Source organism: Hirundo rustica, chromosome 3 (genome assembly GCF_015227805.2).
Source record: "Hirundo rustica isolate bHirRus1 chromosome 3, bHirRus1.pri.v3, whole genome shotgun sequence".
Lineage (NCBI taxonomy): Eukaryota > Metazoa > Chordata > Aves > Passeriformes > Hirundinidae > Hirundo > Hirundo rustica.
The window spans coordinates 86,795,047-86,818,649 of NC_053452.1; the positions used below are offsets into that span (position 1 = coordinate 86,795,047).

The following is a 23,603-nucleotide window of genomic DNA, read 5'->3' on the forward strand; positions in this document are numbered from 1 at the left end:
GCTGCTTTTCACAAACTGTCTGGTCTTTTATCTCTTCCACCTGCTCAGTGTTTGTTTCTACCTCTCTTTTAAATTTTCTCTCATAGCAACTTTTTCCTTCCAATACAACACATTAGCTGCTACTTCACATGTTCATTCAGCAGCAGGGTGTTACCAGGGAAACACCTATGTTTATAGCAAGAGGTACAAGCTGGGATCCCTGACATTCCTCTAAATTTGACTTTCCTTGTATCCAAACTGCCGGTGCAATTTAGAGCACTGTGGTCTCTGAGGTGTTACATTTTTGATATTTGAAGTTAAGATTTAAAAGTAAGGCCATTACCATAGCTTGCGTTATACATTTGCTTCACTTAGCTAAGCTGATGGACAACCAGTTGCACAATGTTTTTTGATTTATGATTTTAAAGTCAAAGCATAGTCAAGCTTGCTTTTTTAACAATTTCCATTTCATAAAACACCATTTTTATGCTCAGTAGCATTTACAATCATTCTTCAGCTGAATGATTATTTTTTAAATATAACCAAGAAAAATCCTGTTTCGCTTGTTTTTCAAACCACATGAAATGACAAGATAACTCATAGAAGAAGTTTAGCGCAAAGACACTTTTTATCTGAACATCTAGAACACGCTGTTCCTTGCACATGCAGAATCCACAAGCCACAGTTCTGGGGCATTCTACAGCACAACCATGCTTCTTTCCCCCTTCTCTATTATATTAACATAATTTCTAAAAGTAAAAAGGTTGTTTTAAAGCAGTCACTTACGCTAACATTTGAGGTTTTGGGGAGCTTTCATACCAGGAAATAGCTGAAGCTGAGCTACAGGATGTGCTGCCTGGCTGTTGTGTAATTGCATCAGATTTATTCTTTGAAGAAGAGGTAACATTGCAGGGAGAGTCTCTCAGAGAAGAAGGGAAAGACAAACAACCAGGAGTACAGACAGGGGGCACAGTCATTATATCTTGCAGGTGTCCACTGTCAATCATTTCAGATCTCAGGGCTCTCTCTTCTGCTAAGCCATAATCCTGGTCAGCACTGCAAGCTCCATCTAATATACTATAGTCAGTTTCTTCATAATACCCATTTTCAATCATTTCTTGATCCTCCTCCTCTTCCTCATCTTGTTGGGAAGAACAAATAATTTGGTTTTCATATGCTTCCTTTTGAGGGCTAACAGGATTGCTATTGTCCATAGGCCAAATGTCTGAAATATCTGTGCTGCTTCGAGAGCCAAAATAGTTTTCAACAAGCCCTTGCTTTACCATGTCAGCAGCAGGAGAAGGATTATCTGTACCAGTTTCACTTTTAGCTACTGACAAATCTTCATTTATGCCCTTTAGTTCTAAAGGCTCATTATGTTTTCCTTTATTTGTTTTTTTAACCTCTGCATTTACAGATGAAGAACCTGAAACAGCAGATGGCTCAACCATACAAGTTGTTTCCAAACACAACTTAACTGTTTCTTCTGTAGCTCTCGGATGCCTTTCAAAGTCCTGAGAGCTCTTGCAGGTTGTGCCAGGGCCTGTCTGTGGGCTGTAACTTCCCACATCAGTAGGTGTGTCCTCATCTGAAACAACCAAGTGTAACAGATCTTTTTTTCCTGAGAGTGAGGAATGTATAGACAGAGTTTTTTTATCCAAGTGCCCTGAATACACAAGTTGTTCCTGCAAATTGGTGTTTGATGTTTTACTGTCATCACATTTTGGCATGTCAATTGCTCCTAGATCCAATACTGTTTTGCTGTCACTTAGCTGGCATTCAGGTACAACAGATATCTTTGAATTCTCATCAGGTGACAGCTCATCATCATCTGAAGGCAGTGAATTTATGGATGTCAGGGATGACTGTATTTCACTTACAGCACTTGTACTCTCAGTGCAATGGCTTTCGATTGTGTTTTTTATTGCACAGTCTGGTTTTAGTAAGGGCTGAGGAAACGCTCTCTCACCATTGTGTGCACTTTGTCCATGAACATTTTCAAAAACATGGTCAGGGTTAGGGTGAGTTGCAAAAGAACTTGGTTCACTTTCTACACCTGAATCTGAAAATCTGGAAGAGGCATATGTCACACTAACATCTGGTAATTTAATTATGTCTCCACTTGCAGAGATTTGACTTTCTTTTGTTGAAAGAGCAGGGGGATTGCTTTTTGTTTTTGTCAAGATGTCACTGGTATGATGACAATTTCTCCCATGGACCTCTTCCTTTTCAAGCATGGGTTCTTGTTCTCCCAAATTCAATTTATTTCCAGTTTCTGAAGACTGAATATTGGGTGTCAGCAAATTCTCTTCGTGCACTTCATCTTGTGGAAACTTAGCCCATGAGCCAGTGTGAGCCACTCCTTTCTCCTCTTCATAAAGATTCTTATTACTTGGTTTGACCTCAGTTGTCCTGACTCCTGAGGAAGCTGGTTGACCTCCATGACAACCTTCAAGTGTACCTCTGCTTTGTAAAGCACTATCTGCTCGAAGAGTTCCAGAACCTGTCTGGGAGATAGTCAGTCTATCAAAAATAGCCTCATTTTCACAGTGCACAGGACTACTTGGACCTGGTTGGTCACCTTCACTCTTGACAGCCATTTCATCATACGGCAGCAATGGAAGGTCTCTTGGAGTTACTTGCCTGATGCAGGCCTTTGTATCACAAGGAATTTCGCCGACTTTAGGGTCCAGCCCTTCGTTAGCATTGTATGAAGGCTCGCCATCTAACCTTCTACAGGCATTTTCCAGTGCCGCACTTATTAAACATTTGTATCCTACTAACACCACTGAGTCCTTTGAGTTCTGTTTTACAACCTTCTTTGTGTTTTCAGATTTTATTGTTTTTATGAGCTTAGCAACCTTAGCTTTGGATTTATTTGTATCTTCATTTTTCCCTTTGAAGGTTTTTGTTAGCATCTTTTCAGCTTCTGAATGCCAAAAGACAGAGGCACCAGCAGGTCTTATTTTCAGTTCTGGGCTAGTAAAACCAGCAACAAAATCTTCTTCAGCTTCAAATTTATCCAATTTACTGGACTCTGCCCTTGGAACATTCTGAGCTACCATCCATGGCACATCCAAATCTGTCAAAGAATGAGGGGGTGTGGGGAGAGAGAAAGTATGTTTTCAATAAGGTTATGCAGATAAGTGATGCTATAACACACTAGTAATTATAGAATTTTACACATCCTCAAAACTCAAGCTAAAACCCCATATTCTATTAAATAAATAGTCCTTTAAAGCCATCAAGAAATTTATAAAAAAATACTCAAGTTTTACATAATTTTTGCTCTTTTCTTCGGAGAGGAAATTGTACTGTGAGGTGTGTTTACCTTCAGTAACTGAATCTAAATACCGATCTTCAAAGATAATAGGCAAGGAGTTCATATCTCCATCTAGTTCACTGCATTCAATAGGGAGAGGTGGAAGAGAACTGCAGAAGGAAATGTTTTTGATAGCTGCACACACCTGTAGATGACTCTGAGCACTGAAAAAAGGAAGTAGTCCTCCATGAAAAAAACAGAACTATTTATATTTCATTAATAGACATTACCAACAGTTTAATTAATTTTGGTAGAAGCTTTTCTGCTAATTAACTATTAATAGCTTGATTACTTAATAACTTCTTATATAACTTCCAATGCTTTAAATCTAATTTAGGAACAAAAGTTTCTCTTGAATCTCTTATGTATTTTTGCAATGCTACTTCTATGCAACATAAAGTAACAGTACCACATGCCATATACTGTGGAATTCCAAAGGCTACTCACTGTAGTTCTTGAAAGGCAAGAGCAGCTTGCCGAGGATGCTCAAAGCAAAAGAATGCTTCAGCAAATCTGCGCACCTGCAAGATCCAAATGAAAGTAGAGCTTATTTTACATTACAAATATATATCTTTTTAATCCACCATCATTTCTATGCAACAATGTATCATCTGTATGTATAATACAGACTGTTACTTTTTTTTTACATGTTCAATCTGGACGGGCACCACAGACAAGACCAGTGACTAAAACAATTTTAATTTGTGCTCTGGATAACTGGGAATTATATCAGAGTCAACTGCTTTTTGAAAATTTGATTTCCAATAAATCAATCATCCAAATCAGGCTCGAACAATAACACAAGAAAATATTATTGGGAATTCTGATGGGAAGAAAGGAAATGATTGTTCAATTGACTCTTCTGAATAAGCCTGAGTATTACCTTCAGAAGCAGAAACCCATTAGATATTCTGCAGTCTCAAAATGTAGAGGAGTGTTTCAAACTTTCTATAAGTACTCCCTAGGCCACAGTAAACTACTGTGCAAAAGAATCTTTTGTTTGCAAAGATTTTGGCTGGAAATGGTGAAGATAGTAAAAGAATGCACATTAATTCTAAGCACTGTATTAAAGACTTAATTGTATGTGTGAGGTCCGTAAACAATCCAATACTGAAGTAGCATTTAATAACACACGGCAGCATATTTTTTGCCATCAAATGTATTAAACCATCAATATTTTACCATCAAATACCTGCAAAAATAGAGAATGTGAATTATACAGAGATTTGCTGCAAATGAAAACATAATCAATATACTGAGAAAATAGTATCTAGAAACCCTAAAGGTTTTGTATGAGATTACTCACATTTCCAATATTCTATAGAAATATTAATTAAATCAATATGCATTTTATTTTTGCAACTGACAAATTACCTGCATCAAAAAAAAAGCAAACCAAAGAGAATGGACTGTTCAATGGTTATTTGCAACAGCTTGTTCCTTAACATTAATTTGGTTGTATCAATTTAAACAAAATTTCTATCCCACTTAGAGAATTACATATTAGTCCACGAAATCAATAATTTATTTACCTAGCACTTCCTGGCCCCCTACAACTTTATTTCTTTAATATACTCTGGGTCTTCCTCTTAAATTATGGAACTTCCTGAACAGAGTGTGGGAGCTTTCAGTGTGAAACTGGCAACAGAGTGTGAAGACCTAGTTCAGCTCCCTCACTCAGAGCTGCAGCCAGCATCTGCACCAACCCTGAGCACAAACATGGATCTGCAAAAATCTTGTGCATAAACTGGCGAACATCAGATTTTCAGGACCACATTAATTTTGTTCAGAGCACTTGCATGGGAGTTCGTCAGCCCTCCTGATACACTGCCCAGTACACTTTTAGAGAGTACCACTTCGATTACCTTTAAGTTCTGTAGCTTCTGCCCTTTTTTTTTCTTAATACAAGAAGAACTGAGAAAAATTGTTCCAAACTGCTTAAGAAAAAACCCAATCCCAAATCACAAACATTTTACCCCCAATTTCTAACTTGCAATAGAAATTGAAAATCCTGTTCCACCCTCCCAGAATTTATTGTATTGTATCACATGAAATTAATCTTAGTCATAACTTAATCTCTGAATAGTCGTGAAAAATGCTTTGGAGCTAAAAGAAAACACAAATTTCAACAGTTTCTTGTAAATGCAAGTTCCACACTTGCCAGAACTGAATTTTCTTTCTTTCAGAATTTCTTGTTAGGAGTTTATACATACACATGTAGGATTAGAATTGATGTTCCCCCAAGTAATTTGCTGCATCTTCCCAGCTGGCTTTTCTAAACAGACATCTACCTTGCAAATACATGATTTTTTCAGAGCTAATCCCCACCCTTTCCTCCAGGATGAGGGGATTGTTATACAATAGACTTAACTGATAATTTTACTGCTTAAAAACTAGATTTTGGAACAATTGATCATGAATAGTGGACATTATCATTTTACATTAAGGAATTTAAAAAATAATTAAAGATCCTAATCAATCAAGTAATAGTTACAGGAACGTTGCCAAATTAGTAGATGTCTGTGGTATATGTCAAGAAAAGGGCACACAGCTGTTTCCCAGGAAGCGAGCAAGGTAGTTTTGAGTTTAGATGTGAGCACTTCCCCATAAAAAGTAACTGGAGTTATATGGAGACTAGATCTTTAGAATATTGCACTCTCTCCAACAGAAGAGAAAGGCATTTTTTCATTTGCAATAAATCACATTTGTAATAAAGTAATTCCAGTTCTTTTGAAGAAAATCTTATTACCAGCCTCAGACAACTCCAAGTAGAATAGCAACAGTGTAAAACTAGTTGAAAGCAAGCTCCAAAAATACGTAAGTCTTTATTAATGAGAGAAAATAACCCCAGTCAACAGTAGTTTATTATGTTTAATCGGTGCCTAATCTACTCAAGGACTGAGGCACTTGCTAGGACACTGTTAAACAGGCTCTGCAGACCCAGAGTCACTGCCAGCTCTGCTAATGATGCAGGAACCACTGACTTGGGCGGACTCCACAAGGACTTTGCAGGAGGAAATTGCAGCTGCTACTCCTAATCTCTGCAGACATCCAGATACATGGTTCTATGGCCCTCCCAATGTAAACAGAACTGTGTATAAAAACTGCTGTGGAACACATATTGTGTGTCTGCGTATTTATGAATAGTCAGAGATCTTAGTTTTCAGCTGTCCTATTTTAGGACTAATCAAATGGAAATAATTTTGGAAGAATATATTCAGACCTACCAGAAGATGTCACTACAGAACAAAGAGATGAACTAGTTTAGTGTTCAAATGTTTTGTAATATAAAACAACATACTCTGAGCAGGTTTTTCAACAAAATACATTTGTAAACCTTATCAATATGATCATGTAGTAGATGTAGAAGATGTAGTAGATGGATGTTCAGTTTTACCTAAACTATTTCTCACTTTTTAATGTAGTGCTTCTCCAAGTATTTGAAAATAGAGAAATACTGAAACATTTAAGTAACCATAAGTAAAATTATTAAAATAATATTTTCAACACTTGAACAACTCTTCAGCATGCATCTGTGCAAAGAGGGTGAAAGTCATTTGACCAAATACAGGTGGCAGGCCTTTCTAGGGGGTATTTTAACATAAGTATCTTATCCACTCAGATTAATCACTCCCTAAAAGGGTTCATTAATAAACTTTCACAGGGAGAAATTTCCTGTGGAAGATATAGTCTGGAAATATTGCAAGAAGAAAAGATAAAATGAGATTTAGCATCCAGTAGCAAACACATCAAAGTATCCATTCCCAAAATAAAAAGGTTTCTTATTCCAGAAAGGACAGGTAAGTCTATTAAGAGGAGTATTACTGGGTCATCTTTAGCCTGAAGAAAAGGAGGCTCAGGAGAGGCTTCATCACTCTCTACAACTACCTGAAAGGAGGTTGCTGCCAGGTGGGAATTGGTCTCTTCTGCCATGTCTCAGGTGAAAAGACAAGAGGAAATGGCCTTAAGTTGTGCCAGGGGAGGTTTAGGTTGAATATTAGGATTTTTTTTTTTTTTTTCCCACAGAAGAAGTTGTAAAGCATTGGAACAGACTGCCCAGGGAAGCAGTGGAATCACCATCTGTGGGAATGTTCAAAATACATTTGGGTATGGCACATGGGGATCTGGTTTAGTGCTTTTAAAACATCGTGGTGGTGCTGGGTTGATAGTTGGACTTGATGACCTTAAAGGTCTTTTCCAACTTTATCAATTCCATGACTCTAAATGTCAACATATAGTCTCCAAAGAGGAGAATTAGTAGATCATGTTTCAAATTTCAACTAAATCCAATAACCAGAAAGCCTGCATCACTCGGTATGTGCAGATAATGGCTCCAGTGGAACATGATCATCATTGTATATTTCCCGAGGTATGTTTATACAATCCCTCTGAATATAAATTCCCGAGATATAATTAATAAAAGTTACAATTTATTATACTAAGCACTGCAAAACAAGATTCAACACCAACAGTTGAACACACTCTTAGAAAAGATAAGGCTGAAATTTAGCATCTCTTTGTCATTTAAAGGTATACTGAATTTATGGATTTCAAGTTCCTGCTCTACTGCCACTTGGGAAGCCCAGTGGAGCAATGGTTTTTTACATATATTTTAATTACATATATTTGCAAAGTATTCACACAAACTCATATCATCTTGGAGTGCAGAAAACAAGTGTCCATTTAAAAATGAAGTAATATCACACTGCTTGTTCTAAGTTGGCTAGGTAAAAATCCCTTTTCAACGCTGTATTATGCAATTCTTAGAGTCAGCCTGCTTGCTTTCTGCTATCAGGCACTAAATAAAAATGTAATTTTAGGATTACCCATGCCTTGCAGCTCCTCTCCCATCTTTGATCGATTATAGAGTACAGTGACAGATAACAAAAGGAGTGAGCATAACAGCAACTCAAAAGGATGCAGAGCATGCAGATATGAAATCAAATTATACTTTTTTTTTCCATAGGGAGGAAGGGAACTCCTATTTGAAATTTTTTTTTCAAACTGGAAAGCATCACAGAAATACTTTTAATATGTGCAATATCTCAATTCCCATAGTATAATAAATACCTTGATTTATACTCCCTAAAACAATTGCAGGAAAACTCAATAATTAAGGCATTTATGAGCTTAAGGAAGATGACTTACATCACAGGTTTTAAAAGTACCACATACAAACATTATAAAGTCACCCCAGGACACATATTTAAGAAGATAAATACATAATCATTAGCAGTGTCTTTTCTGGAGCAGTAAAAATTAATATATTAATTCTTCCTTTGGTTTTATTAAATATAAATTTGTACAAACACTAACATACCAGCAGCTGAATGCAAAGCAGGCTAAATGAAACAGGATTCTTGTTTCATACCTTCCACTAGTTAACTTGAGGGATTCCAGTATTTATATGAAAATCACAGAAAGGTAAGTAAGATTCACAGACACACAATAAAATGATCCCCTTCTTATGGCTAGCACATCAAACAAATAACCCTTGCATTCTTTCTGAAAGATTCCATTTATTCTCCATAACAGGCTATTTACACAACCACGATTTCCTCGCTAACCAAAGTGATTTATCAGGTAAGAGTAATGCTTTAGTCCATACTCGATTATATTTCACTATAGGAACAGTACAGCCATGGTTCTGCTTGCAGAGCCCATAGCAATTGCACACACCCATGGACAGACCAACAGCCCTAGAGATGTGTTAGTACACACACACATACTCACGTGCCAGATCATTTCACCTACACTTATAAAATCCCATTAAGAGACTTTTCAAAACTTATTAACTTCATAAATTCTGAATTCAGAAAGAAATAACCTTTGTTTGTGATGTAAACAGGCAGTCTAAATGCAGCAGAGAAATAAAATGTAGTGTGGGCACTGGACATGGCTCCTAGAGAAAAATACATCAGTCTGCACAAATATATGTTATTCCACAGCCTGCAATCTGCCTTCTGAACTGCATTTCTTATTCAAAAGAACAGTGAATTACTTGGTTCTTAAACATAAATAATATGCTTTATGCATTATATTCCAACAACATAATACATTATATACAAGGTAACAAATGAAAAACAACAGCTCCCTTTACAATTCCAACCAGCTTTCCTTAATATAAATAGAAAAATGGTAATCTGGAGTCTCACTTTGATACACATTTCCATAACAACATATCCCTGGGTCAATACTTACTCTTAATGTGTGATGCTCTTGTGCTAGCAAAGCTGTGACCTCGTCTTGTAAGGTAATGACCTCCAGAAACTGCCCCCAAAGAGCCATCAGAAGTGAGCAAAGCTGAGCAAGATTCATATTTATAAGTTCTGCCAGTTCATCAGGATTTTCCATTTTCTGAAGTCAGGAAAAAGTATTTGTGATTCACTGATGAAACCATAATGTACAGACAGGATTTTAAAAAAAAATGTATACTTTATCTTAGTGAAAATTTTAATTTAAAAAGCAACTTCCAAATGAGAACTGTTTGAACTATCAAAACTGGATGTCCTGTCCTCAAACCAAGACACTGGATCGATTTATGTTACAACAGTAATAGATTATTTTATGTTGTATTAAATATTATCCCATTTCTTTTTAGAATTAGGACCCCAGTTCAAAAATTAAAGCAATAATTCCACTTCTGGCAAAGATAACTGAGTTCAACTGTTGTATTTTCTAACATGTAAAAATACTGTGTGCCTGAAAGGAAATCAGGAAACCAAAAATTGACACTTGCTATGTTAGTTCAACTTTGATAAAATCATAAGAATTTAATGAAGATATCTCCATTTCAGAATAGTTATAAATCACAATAACCTTCATAAGATGCTATATATCTACATACATTTTATGCATAGTCAGGAAGCAGTGTTATAGCACGGGCTTCCTAGAACCAGATCACACCAAGACAAATCTGGTGTGAAATAAGTTTTGCTTTATTTACAACATACTGTAATCTTGTGATACAGACCCACAGCAATGGCAGATAGCTAGGCTTATGCTCTCTGCCATTTTAGAAAATAGCACAGTTTTTCAGAAACTCATTGTAGGCCCATAAGGCACTGAGGCAAAGGGCTTAAAACTAAAATAAAGAACCAACAAGCAATATATAGAGCTAGTAGAAAAAAAAGATTGGGAATATAGAAACACCAACTTAACCGATAATAAGAGAAAGATGAGAAGCTTTTGATAAGAACTGTACAAAAGAACAGAAAGAAGAAAACTGAAAATATGTAGCAAGGTAAGGGATAAACTAACAAATTCAGAGAAGCTATGTAAATACAAAAACTATTTTAATACATAAGGTGAGATTATTAGTTGCCTATAGAGAGCTAGCAGTACTGAATTTGTCTCCAGTTTTACAAATTCCATCCTTTTAAAGGCCATATTACATTTTCTTGCAGTTATACTACTACTGCAGTAACTAAGGGTGAGCTGACTGTTCTTCCAAGTTGGGCAGATGGCCCACTCGGCAGCAAAGTGTGGGTAATCTTTCAAGAAGTTTTAAAACCTTTAGACTTTGCTGTGACCCAGAAATCAGTTACTTAGCTGGGGCTGCTTCTGACTAAGGAGAGAGATGGGGAGACAAATCTAAGCCATCTAAAGCAGTGTTTCCTTGAGAATGTAGGGAAAACAGGAAAAGGAGACAGCATTAGAACAAGTACTTTCAGATGAGGGGGTGACTTGCAGAATCTCCTTTTGTAAAACCTATTACTGCTTGATCTTGTGTCATTGTTATTTGATACCATCAAACCCAAGAAAATCAAATTGCAATTGCAGTAAATTGAAAGCGCGATTTTCATACAAATAATCCACCTTTCTAAACTTTCGGTTTCATGGTATAAATAGCTACCACTGACACACCAAGCCACCAAATCAACAGTCAAGTTTTGGCATCAGTTGCGCAATTTCTCTTTGGAGGAAGAGTTGAAATAAGTGCTGGCAAAAAAATACATGCTGTCATCCCTGAAACAAATCGTTTATTCCCAAGTAGCATATAAAATCATCACATTCTACTTTTATAGTTATTTCACTTATTTAATACATAAAAAAAGCCCTGTACCTTGACTTCTTCACACAATTCTGTAAGACGAATATCTACATCTATGTTTTCTGGAAAGATGAGAGGACATACCCATGAGTAATGTACTTTCCAAGTTACAGAGTCAAACAAATTATCTCACAAAATAACTTTAAGACATGAAAAAAAATTAATCACATAAAACTTGAAGCTATATTAACCACCACAGTTATTAAGTAAACTATAAACTTCGATTAAAATTCTTTATATCAATTTCTGAGATTGAGAACAGAACATAATTAAGAAAAAAAAATTGCAATTATTGTGACTGCTAATCATGATGCCTTGTCAAGGACAATCTTCCATTCAAAATTAAATTTGAAAATACTGTTGTTTAGATGATACAGTTTTTAGATTATTCATTGATACTGCTGCTATCAGCAATATCATCATTTAAAACCAAGGTAATACAATTCCTCTTCTACCAGATTTTCTAGAGAAGCCTTATTCCTATATCATTTTTCTAAAGGTGTATCATTTACAAGATACATTAATATAAATATAATGTTGAATTAGGAATTACTTTTTAGTCAATAAAACTGTTCTTTAAGTGATCTCTCAGTAGCTCAATATTAAGAGCAAATCAATCCAACACAGTATGTCAGCTCAAACGGGATCTGAACCTTGAATGCCTCATTCATGAAGAAAACAGATATATTCCTTCATGAAGATGCTTTTCCTTGTTAAACAGCCCTGTTTACTTTGGGGGATTTGATAAATCAAATAATAATTTGGTATTATGTTTCATTTCCTTCTGCATCTGAAGTATTAGTAATAAGGGAACAATTAATAAACACTAGATTTGCCTGTAACAAGCATTTATATTTCATCTTTAAACACAGTATTAAGGACAAAAATATTCATTATTTCTTGAAGACACAAAGCAACAAAATATGCCTTGAAAGCCCCAATAGTAACTTCAGGGTATGGATAATGAAGAAAGGTTTACAGAACAGCAACAGTGTGTATACTCAACTTCTATTTTAATTATGCCACATATATTTGGTAAGTATACATTTATTTTCAACTAACAGCATTCATCATGCTTAGGTTTGAACTTTATGCCACACAAATTAACTCACACAATTCAAAGTTGTGAGAAAAAAAAAAGCAAATTGCAGAAATATATGATGTTCTCAGAAAAAAAAGTTTACAAAAGCTGTTTAAAGAAACTATGCATACCTTTTGCTAAACAGTACTTCATGACAATTTTTCTGAAAATGTGTGAAAATAATTTAAGCTATAGTACTACATACAGTTTTGGTATGGCCATACAAAATTTGTTATTAGTGAAAAAAATAAATGTGTAACTTATGACACCATACTGATTATTTGTTTGTCACACTTCAATTGAGAATACACTTGTTGAACAAGATTTAAAACCCCCAAATGTAAAATCATTATGGAAAACCCCAAACTACATTAATATCCCAATGCTATATTAAAAAATAGAAGACAGATTAGAGCTAACAGAACACAAAAGGAAATTAGGCGTTTACTTTCTATAGCAGTAATGTTAACCCAGCAAACATTTGATGCAATTTTGCTGGCTCTGCTAAAACCCAGTTTGGTTTCCTTTTTATAATAAAACCAAAGCACACTTATAGATGAATAAGCTGGTGACCTGCTCTGAGACTGAACTGCCATTATATCCTTTTCCCAACTGAAACTTCCTTGTGCTTAAACAGCACTGTAATCTTTTGTCCAGCATCAAGCCACATTGACACTGCAGAGGGAGGACTGGCCCATGTAGGTATGGACAAATGCACCCTAAGCACTCATCGTGCCTTTGTGTAGTGTTTGGAAGAATTAAGTCTTGATACCAGAAGGAATCTGAAAGGTTTCTCAGAAAGAAAAAGTATTATTTATCCTAATTATCCAAAAATCATGAGTCTGTGTTGCATTAAATGAAGATTTAATTTTAAGCTATTTTTAAAATGTTGATGACTGACTGAATTTTCACTCGTTTTCGTTTAGTAAAGTAGAACAACACTAAATCCAAAACCAGCAACAATGTCTCATTTTATCATCTATACTCAGCCTATAATTTTGTAGCTTAATTCTGCAGACTTCAGACTTCAACATATGTTTGCTATGGCTGAATATTGAAATTGTTTCTTTCACCAAACGGAGAAACATTTTATATTATTAATAAGAATATCATATTTTATAGTATCAATAAAAATCTGAGGGATTATATCACCTGCTTTGGAAACATACCTAGGTAGGCGAATCTCTGGGTTCGTGGATATTTTCTTCTGAGAAGGCGTTCATAAAGGACCTGCATGCTGGCCTTGGCTAGTTACAGGGATTGTACACACGACTAGTTACTACACTTTTGTCACCTGTGATTTATTATTTGCCTTAAAGTTAGTAAAAGAGCTTATTGCTAGCCTAGCAATTAGTGCAGTTAGATCAGTATATGAAAACATATCATTTTAGTGTAGTTTCTAGATTAAGTATCAATTGTGATACACATTAAGGTAGCAGTTTTTATTTCCTGAAACCAGTAATATTTAAATGCTCAATTACAATTATTGAGTCCAACTCTCGTCTTCACATGCTTCTGCAAAATCAGTGCCTTGTGTTAAAATTATATGACAGAGCGATAGCAAAGCAAACAGAAGAAACAAAATTAAAGAGAGAATAATTTTATCTTAAACAAAAAAGTGATGATTCTGAAGTTTAAACAGGACTGGATATTCTCTTCCGCAATGCCCATTTAAACTTCACAGATAAAATATCCACTATAAAAATAGTTAATTTACTTTAAAAATGAAAAAAAAAAAAAAAAAAGTGCAAATTACAATTGTGTACTTTGTGAAGTTCAGTGAGCCTCAATTTCTTTATAGACATTACAGAAACAGCTTTTTTTTGTTAACTGCTGATGGATTTTAGAAAAATTAGCACTAATGGTAGGTATTATTTTTCATAAGCAAAATGTGAGTAACAATTAAAGCTTACATGATTAGTACTTCTTATTATATCAATTGTCCCAATCAATGTACAAACAAAATAACTGAAATAAATGAAAAAGATATTTATAAATATGAACAAAAACAAGTAATTCTAGCAGAGACTTAAAAAATAAAAATAAAAAATTAAACCCACAGGAAACAAACTGTCAGTAGTGTATGTACAGGGAATGTTAAATCTAAGTTGTAATTTTCTCTTCAGATGTTTATTGTGAGCATTTCTGATCAAAACTACATTCCTAAAGGTAAACTAAATCCCCCATATAGATGAGAAAAAGTCTGATTCAAGTTCCACTGAAGCTTGTGAGTGGTTTTGCTGACTACAATGTGGTTGAGAGATACAGCCCAACATTGCATTGCCAGTATCCAACTCAGTGGCCGCTTTTCTCTATTACATATATCTTTTGAAGGAATGTTTTAGGGGAACTGAAGATCATATCTGAAACATTTAAGTATCAAGATTTAGTCTAAGCCTATCCTTATGACAACAACAGTGCCATCAAACTCAATATATTGAGCTGGTAAAGCAAATCCAGAGAAGAGCAGCAAGGCTGGTGAAGGGTCTGCAGCTGGGGTCCTTCAGCCTGCAGAAAAAGAGGCTCAAGGGGATCTCACTGCTCTTCTAGAACTGCCTGAAAGGAGGGTGTAACCAGGTGGGGGTCAGCCTCTTCTCCTAGGTCACAAGTGACACAGCAAGAGGAAATGGTCGCAAGTTGCACTGGAGGGGGCTCATATTGGATATTAGAAAAAATTTCTTCATTGAAAGGGTGGTCAGACATTGGAACAATGCCCAGGGAAGTGGTGGAGTCACCATCCCTGGAACCGTTCCAAAGGCATGTGGATGTGACACCTGGGAGATGTGGTTTAGTGGTGAACAAGGCATTGCTGGGTTAATTGTTGGACTTCATGATCTTTAGAGGTCTTTTCCAATCTAAATGACCCTCTATGATTTGGGGAAAAGTAAATCTTGACCTTAAAGGAAAACTAAGAATTGAATCACTCCTTTAACAAGGTGTGAAAACTAAGAAAACTCTGTATGAAAACTAAGATAACTGACAGGAAAATGCAGCAGTAACTGCAGCAGTATTTTTGCTTCTATAAAGAAAACACCTCAGTTTCTAGTATTTTTCTATGGACAGATTTATAATATGCTCCCTGATTTTTTTTTTTCCACCAAAAATAGCTTCATATTTTGTAATACAGAAGTGAAACATTCTCTCTTTGAATCACTTACTGACCACATCACATTTTTAAAATATCTTTTATATCTCAATTACCAACATTACTGTTTCACTTGCTTAGTTTTGACACTGGTAAAATTAAACAGTACAAAAATCAGTAAGTATTGTCTACAATCCATATAAATGAAAATGAATTTTTTTTTCTTTAATAGAACATGACTAAAAAGAATATATGCTTGCTGAGGAAAATGTCTGAATCGTTGTTCACAACACCAATGCATTTTCCTTTCTTACTTCCACTGTTCTTCTATTTCACAAATCAAGATTAGGCTCTCTAATATATCTTCGTTCTACATAAAAGGAATGGACATGTACATTTCCATACATCACATGTAATACTTTTACAGCTACTTTTATCACGTGTGGTTAGCTAGTTATCCTCCTGGCAACTAAGTGTGTTTAAAAAGTTGAACTACAAACTAAGCCAGCAGCAATTTTTTCTTGTGGGTCTTTTTTCATGTAAGTTTTCAGTGAAATATTCTTCTCAAAACTTACAGAACTTAGAGTTTTGTACAAATATGCAATGTTTCCTTACAACAAACAAAGAAGTGAAGTATCCTACTTAGATTAAGAGCTTCTCTAACTTTCTCACCACTAAACACAGTAATTTGAAATGTGAGCACAAATCAAGACCAAGAAGAAAAAATGTATTTCCATAGATTAAGGCTGTTATCTCCTTATTTTATTAAAGATGTGATACTACTTGTTTCTTTGGTTTTTTCAGTTATTAAATTTCAGTTCCGTTTCAGCAAAAATTATTTTAGATGTAAGAGGTAGGCCATAAATGACAGTTTAGTCTAGAAGAGATCTTAATAAACATTCACAAGAAAGTGATACATTTTATGAAATTGAACATACCCAGTTCAATTCGGTGGGAAGAGGGGAGATCCTTGGTTATTGTAATGAAATATCTATGTAACCCTTTGAAAGCAAGCAGCAAAGTGGCACAAAGTGTATAGTGGAAATTATAAGCGTGGCTGAGGAAAGACTCTGAAACAACAAAACTGCAACCCTAGAATAAAGAAGAAAAGGCACATATTAATTTTGTATAATAAATGAAGTGTTAGCAGAATGCTAAACACTAAATCTAAAAAGATAAGCAATTGCCCTTTTCCACAAACTTGATCCACATTTTTGTGATTTTCAGTGGATTGAGAGACATTAAAAAAAGAGGTCAAACACTTAATATTGTAAGCTTCCCATATGCAGATTCCTGAAACAGGTAATACAGTCTTTTGGAACAATTGTTCTCATTTCCCTTTTCACGTGCCACCCCAAAACAACTCTAACACAGTTCATTCTTTATCAAATAATATTCCCGCAGAAAAGATAAAATTCACACCTCCCAACAGAATCAAATAAAAATTTGAACTGATATGCATTCTTACATCTGCTGATAACTGTTTTGTGTAGTTATTGCCAAAGACCACACTTTCAAGAGATGGAATCACAGAGTCCCTGTTTTGTGCTGGTGCATTCCTGTTCAACCATGTATTCTTCACTGGGCGAGGAAAACTGCAAAAAGCACAAATGAACTGATAATCTGAACATACTCTTTATTTCCAATGCAAACTTCAAACAATATTCCTGGAAGTTTAAGCCAGAAAGATAAATTTTGAAATATATCAGGTATGAAGCATTAATTTTCTGTGGATTTTGCTGTGAGGACTTAACCTCTTAAAAGTGAAGCAGTAGAAGGAAGTTGAAAGCTGTTACACAAACTGACATTGCTGGTTTCCTAAAGGATGCCTGGCCTCTGCCTGCTGAGGAGGAGATCCTAACCTGAACTCCTGGAAGAACAGAGCATCCTGCAACAGTAGCCTTGTGATGACAGCTAGGAAAGATGAATGAAAAATGAATGAATACAGAAAGTGGGGACTATTAGATAACAGGCAGAAATAAGCAATTACAGGTTAAAGAAAAGTGTAGGTTATACAGGAGTTCAGGGCTGTACCCAAGTAGAATTATCTTCTCTCTTTCAAGGGAAGTGCTAACACTGGTTGCTCCCAAGAGAAGGTGAATCTGAATGCTACTCAGAAGAAGGAAACTCCGAAAGTGACCACCTCTAGGAAAGGAAGAGGCACCAAAAATGTGAGCATGATCCAAAGAGAGGACCAAATTGCCACCCATGAAAGCCCAAAGGACAAAGAGGAGTGACATCTGCAATTCTCAGGTTTTTCAGAAACAGGTCCAGAAAAGTAAGCCAGATATGGATACAGCAACCATTAAGCATTTGCTACATGGGGGAGCTCAGCTGAAATAAAACACTGTAAATTTTAAAGTTTCTTCCTTTCCCCATCATAAGCTGATTTAAAGGACAGCTTGAATACTTAAAATAATTTTGTGGACACCAGCAACCCCCTACTGTCAAGCTAACAAAAGCAACATAGAAGTTGCTGTTTTGTTTCAGTATCTCCTTACACAAACTGTATCAAGCTGAGGTTTACAATTAAATAGTGTTATTGTATCATCACTTGAATAGCCAGAAACTGGGGAAAAATACACAGAAAACCCCTCAGATTCACCACAACTTTTAAAAAAGTTCAGTAGGGACAAATATGTTTCTGACTAAAAATTTAGTATCAAGACCTGTTTTCATTTTCTGACAAGAAATGATCTATATAGGTTAAATGCCTGAATTTCACTTGTGGACAGTGTGATCATGTACATATTACACACATGCTGCTACTTTAAGTGCATTAAAAAGTGCATATAAGTGCATTTATCAGATTATTTCTTCAACAACAATTCCCACCTCCTCAGTACTTGTTTCTCTCCCAAATAAGGCTGTGCCATCTCTTCAGATGTGTTAGTTCACTTACTATATAACCATGCCTAAAACACATCACCAAAACAATTCAAACCAACTTGCAGGGTTAAAAAAAGGACAAAGAAACCATGAAATCCAGCTGGCTCCTCCAAACCAGCACAGCCCTACAGCAGAGAACAGCTGTCTAACATACACAGAGACAGTGCTTTCCGTGATGTGAAGACAGCACAAGGAGTAGGAATAGCTAAAGCTAAAGGTCTGGGCAGTTACGGCACAGACTGGACTTGAACATGAGGAAACTCAAGGGCCGTAACATGGAGTATTTGAAGACCATAAAAGAAGGAAAAGATAGATATGCTAAAAAAAAAAAAAAAAAAGAAGGTATGCAAAGGATACTTCATATGTGTAACTGACTGTACAGCCCTTATTTCACACAGAGAGAGATGCAAAGTAACCAGAGATTGCAAAGGGTAATACAAGTAGATGAAATAAAAAGGCTCCAGCAAAACTTAGCCAAAATCTTTTTTTAAAGAGAAAAGTAAATTCTCCAGTTCCATTTGCTGAATAAAATGGTAAATGTATCATTTGCAGATATCACTGCCATTCCAGCAGTAACTGAAAACTGTGCAAATAGATAACAGAAGGCACCCTATTTCAGTTGTTTTGTACAGTGTGCAGCAGATCTTCCTGATTAAAAAAAAACCATAAATATTTATACATATAAATATATACATATAGATATTTATACATTCCTGCACTTCTCTGGCCTTGGGCATTCTCTCTCTTCTACACAACATACTCATATTTCTAATTTAAAAAAACCTCAAAATTTGTTTCAGATAATTTTAAAAACAAAAAGTTTCTCATCCTTCTGGGCCCTGAATTCCAAAATCATCATAGAAAATAATACTGTCCATGTATTTAAATCCTTCCTAATTATTCTGATTTTGTAACATTTCCATTTGGACATTCAATAATTTATTTGCATTTTATTAGCAAGAGATTACCTTATCAATGGCTGATGCAGAGCAACCAAAGAAGCATGGACTATAACCGATATGACGGAAAGGTGGAAGTAATCAAACATAACATTGACGTAATGATGAAGGCCCTGGTGTAGGTTAAAGTGCAACTTTAAAGTTCGGCTACTTATTGGCTGTAGTGTGCTCAGGTCATCTGGTCTAAAAAGAAATTAACAGAGCAACAATTAATAAAACAATCATATTTAAAGTGCAAGTTACTGACACAAATAGCAATTTAGCATAAGTTCACACTTTGGAATGTGATGGCGTATCCTTAGAGAAAAAAAAATTAGAATGAGACAAACCAGTTATGAAATCTTAAAACTTCAGCACTGGATTTCTTTTTTACCATCATTTATGCCTAATGTGAACACACTACACCTGTGTTTAAACACAGATTTAAACAGATTAAAGAGTTAACATATATTCTTGCTTTACCAAAATCTTCTATATTTAAACTTACGAGTAGTCTGTATCCGTGAAGTGTAAATCTAATGTCAGCAGAAAATTCATTTCGTTAAGTGACTCCTCAATCTACAAAGAAATTGTAGAAGCATGAGATCTTTCAGGTCCCTTATTTGTACTAATTCAAATTGTACATAACAAAGCCTAAATTATCTGAATATAGTAAATTTGAACAGCAGATTACCTTCCTCTCATCTATCAGCATTTTTATTTTGAAAATCATCACATCATTCACAGAAACTTCCTCATTTTTGTAAAGAATCTGAAATGTTTTACTGCAAACTATATTGTCATGGACTGAAGCAGGAAAGGCAAGATCTGTTGCACCTGAAGAGAGAAACAAGTATTAATATCACAGGAAAACTCAGAGCAGCTATTAAGTGGAACTATTATTTCCATCTGTTTCATGATTACTATTAAAAACTGTAACAACATCAGTAATGCAAGTGATTTCAGTTAGCAATTGATGAAATTTGAAAAGGTACATTTTGTTTCAAAGAAACACTGTCAATATTTTTAATATCATTTGCTTTTGATATAAGTTCTGAAGAATTTTTGCTTTGTTACAAACTGAAGACATTCTGGCATTAAAATTTGTAATAAAAACCATGAGTTCTGTATTGTTTCATCTAGCATTCATGTTAATTTGCAGGTTTTAACCACACTGAAAACAACATTACCTACAGATGAGGCAAAGACATTAAATGACATACACCACTCCACTGAAATAATCAAGAACAGAGGTCATTTGTTTTTCTTTTGAAATCTTTACATCCTGCTCAGGCCAAACTAATTCCAAGCTTATCACCTGAACCTGGCATTGCACATGTAATATGACACTTCTGCTTTCAACCCAAGGCTACTCATCAAAAAGAGTTCAGAAAAGTGTGATAAATGGTTGAGGAATCTTTTGCTGAAAAAAAGACTTAAAAGACTTGCAGAAGAAATGAGAACGGGTATGATTTAAAACAGTCATTGAGAAAATATTTATCCTAATAGCAAAGGATAGCATCACACAGGAAGTATCACGATGGGTACTATCCTCTGACAAAAACCTCAAAGAAGTTGAAACTTGGAAGAACAGAAGTAACAGAAGTAATGACACTTATAACTCCTCTTTAAAAATGGCTCAAAAACATCATCTTCCAAGACAAAATGTCTTAGAAATCATGTAAATGAGGGTGCAAAAAATTTTCTTGAAATTCTTTTGATTCTTGTTGATAAATTACTTCAAAGGAATCCACAAGAGGAAAAAAAAAAATCTGCAGTTTGCATTCTACAGCTTTGGGGCCTCTAATAGAATATTACTGCCCTTGGCAAACATTCCCACTCTTAATAACATCTTAATTCAACTTCTCTTCAGAAATGTACAAATATGGGGTTTTGCTGAAGTGTTTTCATACATATCTTCTCTTTGGTGTCTTGGACAAAATGCTTACAAAGGCTGAATCACTACAAGGTAATTCCCCTGTGTATAATGCCACTTTCAGCTTACATCCATCTGTGTCATCTGTTACAGCTGAAGGGCAGAGCAGGTATGGTTTCACTTGGCACATAACCTGATATAACTGCACAGCATCAGCAAAAAGGATCTCCCACTCCCATCTGAAACAAAAGAAGTAATGGAGACAAATGGCTGAGGTCCCACTTCCTCTGCAGTGTCCAACCCTGAGTTACAGCCCCCAGCTCTGCTGACTTCAGTGTAATGCAAACCAGCACCCCCAGAAGAGAGAGAGGAGCTGCAGAGGAAAAGCTGAGTCAGGAACAGGTTGAGCCACTTCCACATGGGGAGCAAGGTCTCACAAATGTGAGGTCATCAAGGCAGAACTGCTGGTTTTTTAAATCAGCGATGCACTTACTGGCCAGGACTAGTCCTAAGCTTCTAACCACACAAAAGGCCGTTTCCACAACAGAGGAGAAAAAGCAGTGGCATTTTCTAACTCTTGCATATAAATTATGTATTTACTCCTACACAGTTATTGCTTTTGCATATAAATTTACTAGATTTATATTCTTATTAGAGATATAGGTTTACATATTTATCAATTTGTATTTTACAAGATAATTTACTCTTGCTCATAAAACCAGACACCTCTTTCCTTCCTACTCTGCCTTTGCTGGTTTTTTCCTTCCCCTTTTTTTTTTTTCTCCAAAAACCAGTCAAGAATTTTTGAGAGAAGGAGGAATTCAGAACATCCTCAAATCTGAAACAACCTCATAAAGGCTAAAAATACATATGCTTTTCTTTTCATTTTCTACAGCACAACTACATCTTCTTCAAATTACAAGAGTAATAAAAGACCTTTGCAAGGCTGGAGCTAAAGCGAGTGAATTGCCTTATCATATCTGTAATGACACTCATGCTGGGTCCCAAGCAGCTCTAGTGAGCTACGAAAGGATGTGGGAAATAGAAATGGAAAAAAACCCTTATTTAAATTAATGAATGACTTCATGAAGAGCTGAGCAAGAGGTGAAAGAAGATGCAAGGAGATGCAAGCAAACAAGAAAAAGAGGAAAACCTTAAGATTATGTATTTGACTCAGGGAGATAAAAGAAGGAGAGAGATCAAACAAATGGTCTGTGGGAGAGGACAAAACACAGCTGAAGTAAGGAAACTGGGGGTGACTTGTGCAGAGTCCAGGGAGAGCTAGAAGTAAGCAAAATGACCTGGAGAGGAGGTGGGAAAATCACGACATGACAAAGCTAATAGGATTTAGAATAGGTAAGTATGACAAAGACTGAAGAGAGAAAAAAGTACAGAAAGAAGCACCTGATCAAGAGAGGACACCACTCTCAAGAGTGGGAGCTGTGAGATCCTGACCAGCCTCCTCTGTGGTTAACAAGCAACATTTTCACACAGTGAATCAGCACAGTGCTACTCTATGCTGAGACCAGTAGCAGCTATTTTCTACACACATCAGCAGTCTCAGGAATTGCTATCAGCTATTCCTCCTCCTGGAGCAGGAGGGCTGCATGTGAGTCTACAGCATCCAGCTCTGCTAAATCAAGCAAGTGGCTAAATGGAAATGGAAAGCAGAGGTTCTGGACAAGACCTAGCACGATGATGTCCACAAGAAGGAGAAATTAACCCCCTTTCACTGACCAGCTTGTACCTTTCCTTCTGCTTTGTTGTGGGACAAACTTATCAGTAACTACCTGAAAAACTAAACTGAGAAACTGATCTAAAAAGGGCACCAGTTTTGGGGTTTGAAGAAGTTGGCTATTTGTAAAATGGCTGCTTGTCAGCTGAATGAGTTCCCCAGTCAAGTTCCCAGACCAAATCAGACACTTGTATCAATAACATACAGAACAATATGAAGGTAAGACAGAGTGGCCAGAGGGAATTAAGGGCTGGCATTTTTTCTTTGTCAGAACTGCTGATCTAAACTCACACCAAATTGCAGTCTTAATGTTTATACCCTTTATGTCTAGTAACAAGAAACAAGAGCTAACACATATGTCACAATTTACTAACAAGACTGCAGCTTTCTGAAAAAATAACCTAAGACCATTCAAAAATATACCATGAAATGGAAAAACTTTTTTCCAGCAATATCAATCATATTATTAAGTGTCACTTGTCACAAAGTGTGTTTTACTAAAGGATGTTTACCAGACCCAAATTCTCTAAACTATATAAAACTTTGCCTTTGAAGTGGAGTAATCTTGGCTCATCAAAACTATTCATTTATCTCATACAAATCCAAGAAATATTTAGGAAGCTTGAACAAAATTCAGTATCTACT

At 35.7% G+C, this 23,603-nt stretch overlaps 1 protein-coding gene across 7 annotated transcripts in view; it reads right to left on the minus strand.

The window, feature by feature from the left end:
- Positions 1-23,603, minus strand: part of FAM135A (family with sequence similarity 135 member A) — a 79,452-nt gene that overhangs the window by 16,258 nt on the left and 39,591 nt on the right. For 5 of the 7 annotated variants that reach the window (XR_009207623.1, XM_040058267.2, XM_040058266.2 and 2 more), the window contains exons 5-15: positions 20,042-20,184; positions 19,856-19,926; positions 19,378-19,551; positions 16,989-17,115; positions 16,459-16,612; positions 13,605-13,682; positions 11,367-11,416; positions 9,503-9,658; positions 3,749-3,822; positions 3,311-3,465; positions 766-3,061 (exon numbers count right to left, since the gene is read on the minus strand). Coding sequence is in view for 6 of the 7 variants with exons in the window: in XM_040058267.2 (XP_039914201.1) it covers positions 766-3,061; positions 3,311-3,465; positions 3,749-3,822; positions 9,503-9,658; positions 11,367-11,416; positions 13,605-13,682; positions 16,459-16,612; positions 16,989-17,115; positions 19,378-19,551; positions 19,856-19,926; positions 20,042-20,184 (3,478 nt within the window). In the remaining variant the exon portion in view is untranslated. Of the gene's footprint in view, positions 1-765; positions 3,062-3,310; positions 3,466-3,748; positions 3,823-9,502; positions 9,659-11,366; positions 11,417-13,604; positions 13,683-16,458; positions 16,613-16,988; positions 17,116-17,382; positions 17,427-19,377; positions 19,552-19,855; positions 19,927-20,041; positions 20,185-23,603 lie in introns of those variants that run through there. The other 2 variants (XM_040058269.2, XM_040058270.2) reach the window with 2 other exon arrangements.